The sequence below is a fragment of the Hypomesus nipponensis genome, chromosome 9 (assembly GCF_054491055.1).
Source record: "Hypomesus nipponensis isolate SF chromosome 9, ASM5449105v1, whole genome shotgun sequence".
NCBI lineage: Eukaryota > Metazoa > Chordata > Actinopteri > Osmeriformes > Osmeridae > Hypomesus > Hypomesus nipponensis.
The window spans coordinates 14,880,750-14,897,988 of record NC_140369.1 but is presented as its reverse complement, the minus strand read 5'-3'; the positions used below and the strand labels follow the sequence as shown (position 1 = coordinate 14,897,988).

The following is a 17,239-nucleotide window of genomic DNA, read 5'->3' as shown; positions in this document are numbered from 1 at the left end:
CTCGAGATTAAATTGTGGTAATTCTTACAAGGTTTTTTGGTAGCAAATAAGCCTACTGTTACTTTTGTTTCTGAAGGTGACTTGTTGAATAGGCTATCTTATTGTTCTGTGAAGAATTCCAAACGTAGGCCTACATCTACTTGTAAAAATAGCTACTAACTATACATGTTTGATTCCTGAACAAGATAAAAGTTTGACTAAAGCCTAGCTACCTGTAAAGATTTTAACCAATTGAATTTGTGTTTTGATCCACATCCCTATTGCTATTAAAAAGTATGAATATTGGCGACACTCAGGCCATAGTGAAGTGTCCCATGTGGTCTTTGCGCAGATCAATACTAAACACAAAGCAAGGGCTTTCCATTTGACTAACGACTTTGACTTGAGTTCGCCTCCTACGCACGTGTATTCATCATGCGTAGGTTAAACAGATTTGGTTTTTGGGGAATTTATGTTTATGGACATCTAATAGGCCTAATAACAACAGCAACAATGATAATAAAAATAATAATAACAACAATAATAGTAATAACAATGTTGTATATCCTCAATTATTAAAACGGGTAAATAACAACACTATAATATTAGCCAAGGCCTTGGCATTGTTATCATTAGGGTACTAGAGAATTTCAATGATCTTGAATAGGATTTTTGTCAGGCGATTTTCCCACCAAAAATAAAAAGTGTTTGTTATTGTGTTGTTTTTGGAATGGCCATTGTACCACAGTATAAAAGGTCATGGCAAGGTTTCTATCAAGAAAATGTTTTCTGGAAAAACGCCTTTGTTGTGGGTTTTCGCGTGATTGATGCTTGACTTAATCCAGTGCTCGGTGAGCCTTCCCAGGAGGGTGAGGCTGGCTCTTTGTGCTTTTCTGTCCCATGTGAAGCTAACTAAAGCTGGAGAGTGAGGGTCAGAGCTATTGGGCTGGGTACCAGGTTCTCCCCACCGGCGCATCTACATGTGAAATCGCCATTTCACCCCTCCACACTCCCTAATTGTTACTAAAATTATTTGTGAAATTGCCTTCCACCAGGAGTGTTTTACACGGCAATTGTCACACAATTTACTCTGCACGGCGGGCCCACCGAGTCGACACACGCACTTCTGCCATTCACGATGCATCCTCTGTTTGGCCTACTAAAGAGTGTGATAGTTATAATGTTATTTCATAACAATTACCTTTAAGCTACTGCTCTCTTCAAAATATCAACCCTAGACGGCAATGGTATTCCATTGGACAACCTGTTGGCTTCATCACGGGTCGTTCGTTGTAATTCTTATAATTACCCTACAAGCTTGCACGTTTTATTGAAAATGATCGGACGTTATGGACACGCAATTTTACGCAATTAGAAATGTTAACATCCAAGAAATAGTTCTGACATATATATATTTCAGTGTATGCTATTAAATTCCACCGTACACAACAAAATGAACTCCGCAAAACAGAACTAAATCAGGTAGCCTAAGTATTGTTGTGTGAAGCCTAATAAATCAATGGAATTTCATGGATTAAATATTATGACATTTTAAAACATTTTATGGCACCTGTGAATTTGAACTGGTTTTAAAAGGCATATGAGGTTATTTAGAAGAACAACTCGTTTCGTGGGGTTTTCTAATCAGGAAATACCTAATACATTGAGTGAACTCAAGTCAAGACTATTTGATTCTCATGTTTATAACATTAGTTATTTTTTTTATTTTGAGAAATTCTCCCCCTCCGACATTTTCGTCCAGTTATGTTTCCTTTCTATGAATGAAACGCGAATGAAAGCAGCCCATTCGTGTGGTCCGGCGTCATAGCCCGCTGTGCCGGATTTCATCAAGCTTGGTGAGGAACCTTCATGGGTATAAGTCCACTCTCTCGAGCGCTCAATCGTTGTTCGTGTTCACATTCTGTTGGAATGTGGGCTACAGGCGCGTAAGTGGACGTTTTAACCGTTAAAAATATTAACTTTTAGCCTAATTAGGCAACAGCACCTATTGCTTCTAAAAAGTGTTACACAGCGCTAGGCCAATTCAAAGTGCATTTTTATATAAATACTGTGTGTTTGTTTGACGTAGCCTGTAGTGTGTGGCTTTATAGCCTTCACTGGGCCACATCTCCAAATTACGCAGACAAATGCAAACTTGGGCTGCCCTGTAAATATGGGTATTTCCATAGAAGCCAATATCTGATATTGAACAATTCATTAAGAAACGATTCTTTTTCAATTCTCAGTTTACTTATAGACGGAAAGCCGAGACACATTGAATTAAAAGTGGAATGTGATATTTGCATCCTGCTGTTACCTGATTGGACGACACGGTCCGTGGCTACGCCATCATGAATAAAAGAAAGCCAGTAGAACCTATCGCAGTGCTCCAGTATCTCCTCCCACAACGTACGCCAAAGTTGGCCACTTAAACTACTTCCAACCAGCAGGCAGACGTTATCAAAACTATAGCTGACCACTAAGTATATCACGGCAAAGAACTGAGAAAACCTTTGCCCACTTATACATTTAAGTGCAAGGTGTATCCCCCTCCCCTTGCACATTTCCCCCACACACATACACACACACACAAACCTTATCCGAAGGGCTCTGATTTTACGCCGACAAGTAGTGAAGAATATCAACACCTTTTCCCCCTGGAGGGGTTGAATATTGACACTCTTATCTGTCTTGGACTACGAGGTTGTAGTTTGTCATCTTTGTGCCTTTGAGGACATTTTGTATCAGAACTGCATCCGTGTATCTGGACTTTGTCAGAGTGAGAACTTGGTTTCACCAGACGTAGCCCATTCGTCGTTTCTTGGGTAGCTAGAATGGCTACTTTACCAGGAACGGTTCCTCGGATGATGCGCCCCGCGCCAGGCCAGAATTATCCCCGCACTGGCTTTCCACTGGAAGGTAGGCAACGCGATCTTTATTTTCTCTGTAGATTTTACCGGCAAACAAGCGATCATCACTTTGGGAAGGGTTATTTTGTCTGTAGCAAACTGTTCATTTTTTTGTAAATAATTGTAAATATTATTTTTTCTTCAAATCAACATGCATCCAAACATCGTGGCTTTACTTTGTGGTTAGTTGCTGAAGATGATTACAATTATATTCATATATTTTTTACAAATTAGCTGCATGCTTTTTTCTTAGTTAAAAAGAAGGAATCATTGTCCTCTCTCTTAATCCAAATTCAGAATCATGAAGCTGTGCTGATGATAAGTCTCCGAAGACAAACGTCTAAGCACATGCGCGGAAAAAAGATGCATTTGTATTTGCATGTGTTTATGGAAGCAGTTGCTGCTGGTTTTAGAAAGTTCGTGCTCAAGTGTTTTACACGAAAATGCACAAAACCACGTAGCTCGCAAATGACTCAAGCTCCAGGATTTGTTGAAGTGTCCTGGCGCTGCAAATGGAAATAATATACACAGCAAAGAGACGGCTCAAAGGATCACATCAATATTTGTACAACATGACTAGGAATAATCAAGTTCGAAAGTGCCACACACTTTAGATCCTCTTGAATGCGAAATTGGATAGTTGAAGTGCTGTGTTCCTCCACAGACACATCCTGCCTTGACAGGCGGGCTGAATGAGTTTGGCATGATTTTCATCTGCAAATGGACGGCTTAATAGCAGGCCTGCAGGTCTGCAGTCAAGCCTGTGTATGTGATAGATTTTAAGCATGGCACATCATGCAAGAGTTTTGGAAGAAACTTTGTCGGTGTGATTCATCGGTGGTCATCGTTAATGTTGACCTGCTGTTATTTATGCTTTATCAATTATTATGAATGAGCCGGAGTTGTATGACAATCAGGGCTATGCAGTAGGCTAAATCATAAGCACATAAACACACGTTTAAATAATTATATAGGCTATATATTATTTGTACACATCTATATCAGCAAGGTATCGTTTTGGGCAACTCTGATGGCCTTTCTTTGATGACAGCAAACAGCTAACAAGCATCCTCTTAACTCTCATAGGAAATATATAGGCCTATGTGAAACTCAAATCAGTTCTATAGCTTACGGCCTGCAACACGTGTTCTATCGAACAATAAAAGTATTGTTGAGATTTGTATTGTTTGTCATGGAACAGTGTCAACCCCTCTGGGCCAAGGGCGCGTGAACCAGCTCGGTGGAGTCTTCATCAACGGGAGACCGCTTCCAAACCATATTCGACACAAGATCGTGGAGATGGCCCACCACGGCATCCGGCCCTGCGTTATCTCGAGACAGCTGCGAGTTTCTCACGGTTGTGTCTCAAAAATCCTCTGTCGGTACCAGGAGACTGGTTCGATTCGTCCCGGTGCTATAGGAGGCAGCAAGCCCAGGGTGAGTAGACAGGAAGAATGTTTAACGGCAAACGCAGGCTGTAGCCTAATGCGGCCTATAGCCTAGATGTTTTTTAGGCCCACCATTGACTACATTCATACTCCTATATAACGCTAGGCCTGCTTTTTAATGTACGTGTTGATTCCCAAGCAATATTATGAAATTGGACACTAACGAGCAATATAATACAAGTTGACTAATATCATGTCTTGTAGTAAATTACCATTAAATGTGTTTTGAACTGCCTTTCTTTTTTGTATTCAATCTACAAAAAAAAGCAAGTAGCAACACCCGACGTTGAGAAGCGGATCGAGGAGTACAAGCGAGAGAACCCGGGAATGTTTAGCTGGGAGATCCGTGACAAGTTACTGAAGGACGGCGTGTGTGACAGAAGCACGGTTCCTTCAGGTGAGGCTTCATCTGGTAAGCAACCTTTCCTTATTATAAGTGACTAACCCCTCTATTTAAAGATACAACATGCAACAAATATATAATTATGTTACCAAGATGATTATTTGCAGGTAGCCTACACCATGACTCTGGACAGGCACTCTCCTAAATAGTTCTTCGACGCTTGCCCAAAAGTACAGGAAATAGACATACAAATAATTTCCTCACGCACTTTGAATATTCGATAGATTAATTTGAAGTTCTGCTTTGTCATCATCAGTGAGCTCCATCAGCCGTGTGTTGAGGGCCCGATTTGGCAAGAAAGATGATGAAGATGATTGTGATAAGAAGGATGAGGATGGAGAGAAGAAAACCAAACACAGCATAGATGGCATCCTTGGTGACAAAGGTAGGTCAACAACATATAAACACGGCATTGGGTGATGTTGTTATTGTCAAATTTGTTCTATTACTATTGCAATGAGTAGGCTATTGTTGGACCTGCTTCTACAATGAACATTATTTTAATTGTAATTATAGCCTATGATGACAAGATTTTATATATTAGTCACTATTGTCATGTTGCTTTTTCTGTATTAGCATATCGTTTATATTGTCACAAGTCATGGTAAATAGCTTGTATTTTTTATAAACCACGGCTACTTATTTATTTATCGTGTAGGCACACTAAGATTCTGGTTTTTATGGATATTTTATAGCCTATCGTTTTCAATTAGGCATCAAACGTTTTAAATATTTGCTTGTCCATCTCTTGGGAAATTCTCACACATGCACGGTAAATTTAAAGAGCCTTGGGTGCATTTATTCCTGCTTTAAAATGCAGCCAGTAGTTACTCAATCACTCAATTATTTATGTGAGCCCTGACGGAAGGTATTTAGCTCCAGAAAATTAATTTGTGTAGCAAATTCCTCTCGCTCTCATTTAACGACCACTTTAAACGACAGCTGACAGTTGACCCGTTTGACAATCAATGTCAGTTAGACAAACCGCCCGACAGATTTAAAGGAGACCAGTGTCTGCTTGACGGGAAACTTTAGACAGGATCAAGTGTTTTGACTAATAGACGTTTAATCATAGGCCTACTTGTTTAATTTAAACACAAAAAAACAAGTGGTCTATGGTTCACTTCATGAAAGGGAATCGATATGTAATGATATTATTATAGGCCTATATTAAAATGCACATTATTCTGAGATAGCCTGCTGCGCGTTTCTGGTTATTTTGTTATAGGCAACTATAGGTTATTTTAGAATTAAGAGTAGGCTAGTTAATTTAATTTTAATTTAATTTAATGTGTTCAGTAAGATCATTTTGTGCCACTTTACCACAAAAGTGCACTCTATATGTCGTTGACAACATGGTAAGAGAAAAAAAAATCTAAGACCTTTGACAAACCTTTCCTGAATGAGACAAAGGTTGTCCTTTAAGATGATCAAACATGTGTGAATAGGGTTTAGATAAGAGTTCACAAAAGCTTTTTTTTTCTGTAAAAGACACTGCCAGCCCCCTTCAAACTTGAAGATGAACTTCAGTCCCAAAACCTCTCTTCTCTATTGAAGCTTTTCTAAAGTGAAGATTCCGAGGTACAAAGGCAAGTCCTCGAAAGCACGGCAGCGAAAAGGAGAATATAGGCTTGTCCATTCTCATTCAAAATCCCGCAAAGAGAGAGAGAGAAAGAGAGAGAGAGAGAGAGAGAGAGAGAGAGCGAGAGAGAGAGAGAGAGAGAGAGAGAGAGAGAGAGAGAGAGAGAGAGAACTTTGTACAAAGGGCAAGGGAAGATATAAAAGGAAATGAATTATTCAGTACACCCCGCTGTTAGGTAGTTTTGTACTATTATAGAACAGTCTGTAGGAGCAGAATGAGTATTTGATGGTGCAAAACGGTTCTTTCTTTTTTCTAAAAGGCTTGTGTCCATTTAGAGGTCGAATTGTGTTTCTTAGCTGCATGCAAACATGCAATAACAAATGGAAATAGCCCATAGTTTACACAAACAAATACTCACAGGCCCCTATTTCTTATTTCATCCCAGCAATAAGAAACATTATTACACAGTTGTTTAGTATTATAGCGAACGGTGCAATTACTATCCATTGGCTATCGTCAAGGGAACCGCGCTTATGTTCTGTACCGCGGTTCGAGCTCTCAGTTTTTGGTTGGCTATACGTAGGCTATGGGCTATAAACTTTCAATTTCTTGAAACAAGATTCGTTCCCTCCGCAGTTTACCATGCGGCTGCTGGCATTTCTAATAATGTTAATACTTATTAGAGTGATGAAAACGGTGACTGCTGAATAGGCGTCTGTGTTCAGGGAGGGTGTAATAGCTTACGGGCATGGTAAGAAATGTATTTATCCCCAATCAAGCCCTCACTCTCTGAGTTTGAGGCACAAACGTTATGTATAAGAGCTTTAAAGAAGATTAAGTAGAGCCTTTTATTTCTGTTTCACTTTCATCTCAGGACGGAGCTCACAGTAGCTTGCTCCAGGCGCAAATTCATAAGATTTTTGGTTCGCTTATGCTGCTCTTCAGACTTCATGAGTATTTATCTATTTGTTTATTTTTGTATTTTTATATAGGCTACTATTTTAGGTTACAGTAGCCTAAACATACATCAGTAATCTGACGTAATTAAACACATATAAACACAGGTTTAATTATACGCCAGTATGCTAAATATATTTGCAATATTGGAACGTCAAGGCAATATTGTCACATCTATGGATCCCAGTTTGGAGTTTTTATCAATTTCCTCAGATTGCGTGGTATCCTTACCCTATGGACGCAAAAAAAATCCATCGTCGGGTCACTGCTGCTTTGCTAAATGCACCCCCTGTGACAAGGAAACGCAGAGATCGCTCTGCCAAGTTTAATTAGGCGACAAACAGGACACAAGGTTGCGCCACGACACAAAGTTAAAAACCTGGAGATGCTTTTGTTTGCGTAAGACTGGCTAGAGAGAGAGAGAGAGAGAGAGAGAGAGAGAGAGAGAGAGAGAGAGAGAGAGAGAGAGAGAGAGAGAGAGAGAGAGGGAGGGAGAGAGGGAGAGAGGGAAAGAGTGAGGGAGATCGTCTTTAGGGACCATCTGCGGTGCTAAACCAACAAACTGTCACCTGTGCGCAAGGAGAGATGGGATGCGACAGGCGATGGACACTTCAACAAATTGGCGGATTACCTAAGGTTCTCCATCTAATCAAACAGAAGCCTGATAGGATTTATTGGCGTTGGAAAGGGATAATGAGGGGACGATGAAGAAGTGTATAGGTGAGCCAGGCAATCCGAGGCTTGAGGCTTGGATACTATGTGCATATTCAATTAAATGACCATTGGCACCGCTCAAGATTTGGGCTAAAGCCTGTTTCCAACATGAAGAAATATTACTCAAACGATAATGTATAGGCTACAAAACATTATAGCCTATATTGAATAACGCACTCAATTTAAAACGCACTCAATCTTGTGATAAAAGGTTAGGTTGACCTAGGCCTCTATAAAATCATAACAAATATCACGAAGTTGATCAAGGAATATAATTATGTGTAGCCTATGTTATGCTCCCCCCCCTCCCCCACACACACACACAAGCGCGCGCACATACACCTTTCCCCTTCATAAACAAACACGCGCAATCACGATTTCCAAGTGTATGGAAATACTGTATAATGTAGCTATATTCTGGGTCTAAAGCCGCGCTGAAAGAGAAGGACAGGGGAATGAAGCGAGAGGCCACTTCAAACAAATCCATCTGGAATAGTGTGTTCGAGAGATTTAGTGAAAGTATGGGGAAGTTATTTAGCTATTAATAACATTTTTTCCTGAGGCATTGAGAGCAACTCCATCTGCACTTTCTCACAGCTATTGGGCTGGGTTGAAATTGAGGGAGACCCAAATGTTGGGCAGAGATAACATACCCATCATAGCCCAGACCCTGCGCTGTGCTTCACTGCATTAAACTCGGATTAACCTCCTCTCTCCCCGCATCCCGCTCCAGACTCTCCGGTATTAACATTTGTGTATTTCTCAGAGAGCTGAAAAGACTAGCAACACATTATCAATAGTAATGTAAGCAATATGTTTTATTACTATTACTAATATTGTTAACATTAATAGTTAATTTAACATCAATAATAATACCAATACTACTGCTATTTAACAAATTACGCTATTTTATTGTTGTTGTTATTAAGTGCACTGCAATACTTAACTATTTAGTTTTGTTTTCAATTTAATGCTAAATGAACTGAAACAAAAATAAATTCATCGTAAATTCTAAATTAATTGCATTAATGAAATAGGCAATATAATATAAAATAGGCGATATATAGCCTGGAAATAATATTATAGGATAAGGCTAATGCAACATGTGGAGAGATACTGGTGATGGACAGAGTCTATCTCTTATTAACTGTCACCCCTCACAAGTGGTCATACATTTAAGAGTACAAGTTTTACAAGAGTAAAAAACTAGCATATATAATTCAATATTTTAACTTATTATTCATGAAATACATAGTGAAGGTTACGAATGCATTTTATTTGAAAATTGTTGGCACTGAAAACCTTTCAACATAGCCTAGTTTAAAAAAACGTGTCAAAGCCATTATGAAAAGGTGTCTAACCTTTTCCAAGTTGCCTACTAAATAGCCACGTTTGGTTTGTGACAAGTGGACAAGACTATTTACGCCTTCACATATTTCCTTGTTGATGAAAACCCTTCGCATTTATTGCAGATTTACTATTTTGCATGTGTGTCATTCCCCGTACAAGCAACACCATACCGAAAGGGCATCTGCCTCCCTGGTAGCCTGTACGATTTATGAACAACACATACGTCAAAGGAAAGTAGGCAAGGCTATGACATGTTAAAGAGATAAAAGAAAATTTACACGAGCAACCAAATGTCCCGATTCGTTCTCTCCTCGGTAGTGAGCAATTATACCAGCGATTGGCGACCTATGAACTTTAGGGGGACCCCAAATTCGTCATGTGGGGGGATTTTGGTTTAGAGCACCGTCAAAATAGTAGACACAAAACCGAGAGTGGAACCGTAATGTAGCCTATAGCTAGATGACAATAATTAATTAAAATCCCCGAACCTTTTTCTAATGGTATATGCACAAGATCATTTATTAGGATATTATTATTATTATTATTATTATTATCATTATATAACTGAACGAAATCAAGGATTTCGATCCTGTCAATGATCTATATCGTTAGAAATTGTTAGACATTGGAATTTCTATCAAATCTATCAAGACAGTTTGCACTCCATTAATAACTAAAAATGGTTCATGTCATCATCTCGTTTGAGCTATTTGATTGTATTATAATAAATATAGTAATATTTTGACAGGCTTGCTTTACCCCATTCCACAGCATGCACCCTGCAATTTACTGTATTTGGAGTGTTTTTGAGTTATTATTAGAAGTAGGCTACAATGCCTCTATCCAGATAAGATACAGTCTGCAAGCAGGCAAGCACAGCGACCTGCACACGGTAGGCTATACCGACGACCGGAGCTCAAAAACTCGAACGAGTGGGCTTCATAACGTATGGATAAGGGGGTCGTAGAATTTTGGGGAGATCAGAACCATACGAGACAAATTAAGGAGGAAGCAATGCCCTCAAGGCCTCCTCTCACTTAATGTGTTCGAGTGCAGGAAGTCGCCATCCTTTCTGCCTGTGTCCCATGGCGCCAATTTTCGCCATAAGAACTTTTCGTGACCCTGAATAAAGCCAACAAGACTGTGTATTTTCTATTAGCCTAGCGTTGGGATGCCTTTTGTATTTCACATTCACGAAGTAGGCTGGACACACACACATGTTTAGTCAACATCAGGTCAACATATTAACAACAAGTGGTTCGTGTTTTTATTGGCTAACTTTATTTTGGCACACCAATATATTGACCTAGAAATGACGAGAAAACGCATTGACCTCATTTAATTTGATGGAGAATGTTCAGTTGAAGAAAGAAGATGAATAGGCTACATTTGGATTAAATAGTTAGGCGTGAAATTACTGTAGGCTATACAGTAGGTCAGTACGAATAATAATAGGCCTACTACCAGCAACCACACCAACAAATATGATGTAATTGATTATTGTTTTAATACCATGAAGAGTCCTTCGGGTTAGAGGCCTATTCTTATTATTATGGTTGTCGTTATTTTTTTTATTTTTTTTACATGAACCCTTTTTACAGTTCTTGATAAACGCTCAGTTAGGAATGAGAAGAGGGGGCTGACAGGAGGGTAGCCTACCCTGTGACCATGACTCGGAAATCATAACTTCACCAGCTTTTCCTTTTCTGAAACTAACACGTTGAACTTGTCAGATCTAATTACGGAGTTTAAACGCACCAAGTGCACCGGTGGGAAACAGTCGGCGGCCAGGTCGCAGTCCATGCGGCTTTACAGCCTTTGGGGAAGACTTGGGGGATGAGCAATTTGGTTTGACGTCGGGGTTGTTGAATTGGACCGCTCACGGATTTTTTGTCCACCACTTTACACGGGCTTTTTTTTTTTTTTACACAGTTAGCCGCATGTCAATTATGGCGCTAATTTCCAGCAGGCTAAACAAGGCGGCTTGCGCATATGGACTGCAGCACAGTGAGTTCTAATTAGGTATGAAATTAATTACAGCAGACATCTATTAAGGTCTTTAAAGTTCAGAATGTGTTTTACACAGTTGAAAGGTATAACAGTGGATTAATGGCTTAAAACCAATATAACATTTTTATTGCAGTCGGTTAATTTGTTCTGCCTGAGTAACAGGTGTCACCCTAAGAAAACCTAGAATCATAGAATCAATAAAAACAGGGTTTTTGCGTATTTTTTTGTGTATAGTTTTTACAAATAATAAATTTGTATCTGATGTGTATGCATCATTTGATAATGTGAGGCTTCCCTTTAAAAGGCATTTGCATTGTGCTGCGTGTTTCATCCACTAAATCCACTCATGCTCTTTCTCTGTCTCTCTCGGTCAGGAGAAAAACTGAAAATTCGATTTACTACAACAATCTCCACCTTTTTAAGTGTATTCATTTTAATTGAATACCTTTTTTGAATACCATGTATTGGGATTAGAAGCCCTCTGATGTCTGACAGCCAACTCTCTCCATTGTCCACCAAATGGCCCCTAGAGAAAGAGAAGAGAAGAGGGGAGGGGGGAGAAAAGAACCTTCTGTTATTTTGTGTCCTGAGACTCTCTGCCCGGGCTATTCAAGCAGGTTGATGAACTCCTCCAAAAGTTTATTAAGAGGCCGAAAACAATAAGCACTAAAGCCTGTGGGCGCCTGGGCAGACAGTTTATAAACTAGCTGCCATTGTGCCTCCGAGGCAGATGCATGAATACTTTTGAATGGGGCCTTCAAACTGACAGCATCAGACTGGACAGAAGCCGTTTCAAAGCATGAGAGGAGAGGAGGAGATTTGCAGAGGAAGGGGCAGACTGAGCTTGAATTGCTGTCATAGTCACAGCTACTTCTCTACACCGACTGTACACATACAGTATCCATTTAGTTGTGCAAGTAGATGGGACTACGACAGTTGTGTGAGATGAAGTCATGATTTCTGAGAGCATAACAATTGGTATATGACTTTGGGCATTGATTAAGGCAGTCTCACCATGTACGGGTTGCTGAAGTTAATTGTATGACCATGGAACTACTGGGTTTCAATTAGAAAATATCAAATGTAATATTTTAGAAGTTAATAAATTGCAGAGGCTATTTAATAAAAAATAATGACAAGATTTTCTGAATCTATATATATTTTTGCAGCAATATGCAGCCCCCTCTCTTTCTCAAGTCCCCCCACCCACCTAGTCTTCTTTGGCTCTCTGCCTCCAGACATCAGAGGGAGTCCAGTGATTTGTGACCCCAGCGACCCATACTTAATCTGGCTAAAGACGCGGAGCATCAAGCTCTGAGCGCTGCGGTCCCCAAACAGACCAAGCCTACTCTGGCAGGTGTCAACATTAGCAACACAATGTGGCCCAGTTCCACGGCCCACACCCAAGCGCCACACTCAACCTAAAGTCTGTGAGGCCCTCTGAAAGAACACATAAAGAGAATGGGCAGGGGAGGGGAGGAGGGGAGGACAAGGGGGAAGATTACACTCTCAGACAGCTATTAGCAGGGATGAGGCTTTTCTAAACAAACAAAAAGAGAAGACGATCAATACTGTGTTAGTTTACCAAGTGGAGTCTTCATGGCAGTGGACTGAGTATTTATTTTCTGCTCCATTGTTTTTCTCGACTTACTCAAACGTCTCTGGGTTGTATTGGCAATCCAATTTAGTCTGGGAGCCTTGGGAGGACCATTTCTTTCTCTGGCCAGTCCTCTGTTAATCGTCTGTCTGCTCAGCCCATGTGGCCAGTTCATTCACTAATGTGAAGCTGTAATGAATTGTGGTTGGTGAGTATCAACTGCGATAGGGGACAATCACCGACCTGTCCGGAGGAAAGCAGCACTCACAGGTGACAGGGCCCCACAGCCCCCTGGGATGGTCCTCTCTCTCTCCCTTGCTTTGTCTCTGAAACTCTCCCTGTCTCGCTCACTCATTCCCCCTCTCTCTGCCCCTTCCTCCCTCCCTCCCTCCCTCCCTCCCTCCCTCCCTCCCTCCCTCCCTCTCTCATTAGGCCCAGGTGTCGCTCTAAAGAGGGGAGAGGAGGAAATAGGCAGCGAATGAGTTGACGTTTAGACGGCTCTCGAGTGGGTATCAGTCTTGACAAGAAAAGCAATGTTTTTTTAAAGGTCCATTTATTTCCCTCTCAGTGGTGATCCTCGACCATACCACCAGCAGAGACAAGGGTTCTCACTGGAGAAGATTAGTTTCAAAGGTGTCAGTGTAAACCAACCTAGGCTATAGTATTGAGTATTGAATGAGGAGAATCTCATTTAATTGGTTGTTGCCCTCTTCCAGGCCCCTTGAAAACAAATAGAAAGCAAGTAGCCTTCTGCTATTTCTGAGTGTTTTCATTGCACCAAGAGCCTCTCGAAAGTTGAGCCGCCACCATTTCTCTTGCTATGAGGAATTGATCAAACTTTTGTTGAGGTTGTGAGTGTAGAGGTGTAAGGGGTTGATGTGTGTTTAGAGGGTTCTGAATGGCTTCCTGTAATCACGTATCAGCCGACAGATGAACAAATCAGTAAAAATGTCAAACAAAACCTCATGAAAGCATTCATGTTTGGTCGCAATAAACAAGCACACACCGACTCACCCAGTGAACTCCTGAGTCATACAGTGCTTGTGCTAATGTGAGCATGCAATAAAGCAGTCCTATAGAAATTCAAGTTCATTGGTAATGGTGACAAGACAGTGGGGAGTAGCCCCATAGGGAAGGTATTAAACCCATAGCCCCAAGCCAAGGGAAGAGGTGCCATGAGGGCAACTTTATATGGAGAAAATTTCCTATCGAGTCATAGATAGTAGCATAGCCACGTGGTTCTAAACCACTTCCACAACTGAAACATGGTGCATGCAATTACTTACACAAATGACCTGTGAATCTGTGAGCGGTCATAATATGCTGGTGTTTTTATGGCGTGTCCATGCCTTACAGATCGTGTGCCCGAGCTAAGCATGCATGCAATGGCTTCTTAGATTCCAGCTGAATGAAAGCGCGCAGCAGATAAAAGACCGTGTTTATGATCTAGTTAGACCGAGCACCTGTCTCCCGACTGTTGCTACCGGTCCACTTCTCGTCAACGCTGGCTGGACTCTGTTTTATATGGAAGCTTGCGTTAGGAAACGTTGCCAGGAAAATAAAAAGCTCCCAACTTTTAAACCAGGATTTATCAGGGTTAGAGAATTTTGTGTAAATCACGGCTTTTGAATGCTCATATTGTGTTCCTAAACAACATCTCATACTATCATTCTATCCAGCTGGCTGTTTTGCATTGACAACCATGTGATTTCCTTCAAGCTAGTTGCCTTAGCCAATAGCCGACGTCTGAGGCTGTATGGAATACGTGCTCTTTAACCTTCGCTCTGTTTCCAGTGATTATGGGCTCTTGTTTTGACGTGGAAGATGTGTTTATAAAGATCCGTGGAGTATTGTTGCAGTCTGTATATTTAGACATTTCTTTGCTGCTGAGAAAAATCGTCAGTATAGACTGTCATTTGATTTCCATGCCTTTCTCCCACAATCCTAACTAAATATGAAGGCGGGCGGTGTAATAACTGGAAATATTAGCATAAATAGATATGTTCTTGGTTATTAAGCCGTTGTTATTCTGACAAACAGACTGAGAGGTCACAAAATGTGAATATGAATAAACACGGTAGCATACAGGCTGTTTTACTTTATTCACTGAATGCCTACCCATGCTTAATTGTTTAATGATAGAGCAGGCCAGTTCTTAGGAATTTATTTAAAAAAAACTTTTTTGCATTCGATTCGCCTTGCCTGCCAGGGTCGTCAAATAGTGACAGTTGGCACAGATCGGGACTGTGTGTCACATTACGCGTGAACACTGGTTACCAAGGCGCTGCATTAGAAAAGACAACAAGCGTTTCTGGCTAATTTTATTACAATACAGGAATAGCCCACATAATGTGCAACAGTAATTAGGTTTAGCACAGTATGCCCAGCTTTCTTACTGTGATGAATGAGAGACATCGACCATGGTTTGCTAGTTTAAAAATCACCATTAGCCTATGCTACTTAAGGCCAGAACATTTCACATTTTATGCTCTTGATCTGCCTCGCCTCTGCAATCTTCATTTGTTTTAATTGTGTGTGTGTGTATGTGTGTGTGCGTGCGTGGTGTGTTTGAGTTTTTTTTACGTGCACAAAGACAATAAACATGTTCAGAGAGTGTTGCAAATCAGAAATGTGTTTTTTTTCTCTCCCACCAAGTCAAAAAGTGACGGTGGTAGTCACAACAGTGGGTGGAGCTCCCGTGCTGCCAAGCCAAATAACAACTTCAAATGGAATCCTCCATTTTCAACTAATGGGCTTATTTCTGCATCCTCTGTCATTCCCTCCTTGGGGAATACATACTGTAATTTCAAAAAGCTTTGCCTCTCTGCTACATTGTAAAGCTTCCAATATGGGGTCAGGATCTCGGATATTAGTCCCAAGTACTGTGACAACTCACGGATGCCCCCCCCCCCAACACACACACTCACACACACACACACACACACACACACACACACACACACAGAATATATTGAATGACTTGAAATGTCCTGAGGAACTATTTGGGAAATGTAAAAAAAAATGTTTTTTAATTTGTAATTATGTTGATACAATGATGCGTCTTGACGTTACACAGTAAGTTCAAATTATTTTAATAATAATCTTAATAATAACAAAAATCATAAAAACTATGTTTAAATAAAAAGCCTTGGAAACTTTAAGATTAGTTTTCATTTGTTTGTTGATTTGCAAACATATAGTAAAGTAATACTGGTATCAGTAACTAAGATAGAAAGTCCCCAAGGAGCTAGGGTGTATTGTTTAATCTGCCTGGATACCCCCCTCTTAGGAGGTGCTTGTTTCTGGTCCCAGCTGGGCTGTAATCTAGGCATCATTAAGTCAGGGGTCAGGTCCTTTGGGCCTATCATGTTGTACAAGAGATCTTGGGCTGTGCAGTGTCAATGTACAGTATAAATCAAAAGTCAAAAGAAATAGTCTTCTGACAAGTAAAAAATAGAGATAGCTGTTTTGTGTTCGGTCAGTTTTCTGTACATGAAGGGTTTCTGTAGTTACTGCTGGGTATGTTGTTATGAGATTTCGTTTTCTCATATGATGTTCACTCCAGTTTGTATTGAAAAAAAAATGAGACTCCACATCAGAGGAACTAACTATCCCCTCAGACATCCTCCTGAATCAGACAAACTTCACACAGCAATCCTCTCCCTTCACATTGTCCGGTAAAATTAGGAAGCTTCCCTGGGGCCGTTAGAATCGGTCTGCTGTGCATTCCTGCGCCGTGCTCCCTAATCTCCACTGGGCTTTGTGGAGGAGATGATGTGTTTCTCCGGGAGAACTCTCCTCATAGCCCTGAGACCCGACTGCTTGATTTCCTGCATAGGTTTTCGGGAGGACCCTTTGTTAAGGGGGGTAGAGGCTCTCTGCTGTGCCAGCACGGCAGAGACCCCCTGGGCACCGTTTGAGGTCGCTCTCTTAATTTCATTACTTTTGGCTGTGACCTCAATTAGCAGAGAACCCATCCCTTGGAGGTGACACCGGGTTTGACGGAGAAGACCTGCTGGTTTAAAGCTCGCCTTAGGAGAGGAAAGTGGGAGGGATGCATCATCAGCTAGGGGGATGAGTGTGTTTGACGACTTGAAGTCATCAGAAGTCCACAGGCCACAGAGTCCCTTTAAAGCCATTTTATGTTGTATAAAAAATGATGTTTTTCTAGGCCTGTTGTCAGGTTTTCAAGCCTCAAATGTGCATCAAGGAGCTTAGAGAGACAGAAACTTTCTTAATAGCAGCTTAAAATGATACTGACACAGTGAAGACATACACATCTTGTTAGCA

The 17,239-nt window shown here is 40.7% G+C and overlaps 1 protein-coding gene across 2 annotated transcripts in view; it reads left to right on the top strand.

The window, feature by feature from the left end:
* Window positions 1-2,446: 2,446 nt before the first annotated feature.
* pax7a (paired box 7a) overlaps window positions 2,447-17,239 on the top strand; it is a 47,661-nt gene continuing 32,868 nt past the window's right edge. Inside the window, exons 1-4 of one of the 2 annotated variants that reach the window (XM_084704187.1) lie at window positions 2,447-2,898; window positions 4,090-4,325; window positions 4,604-4,733; window positions 4,996-5,124. In XM_084704187.1, the coding sequence (XP_084560313.1) occupies window positions 2,814-2,898; window positions 4,090-4,325; window positions 4,604-4,733; window positions 4,996-5,124 (580 nt within the window). In that variant the 5' untranslated portion in view covers window positions 2,447-2,813. Of the gene's footprint in view, window positions 2,899-4,089; window positions 4,326-4,603; window positions 4,749-4,995; window positions 5,125-17,239 lie in introns of both variants that reach the window. The other variant, XM_084704186.1, reaches the window with a different exon arrangement.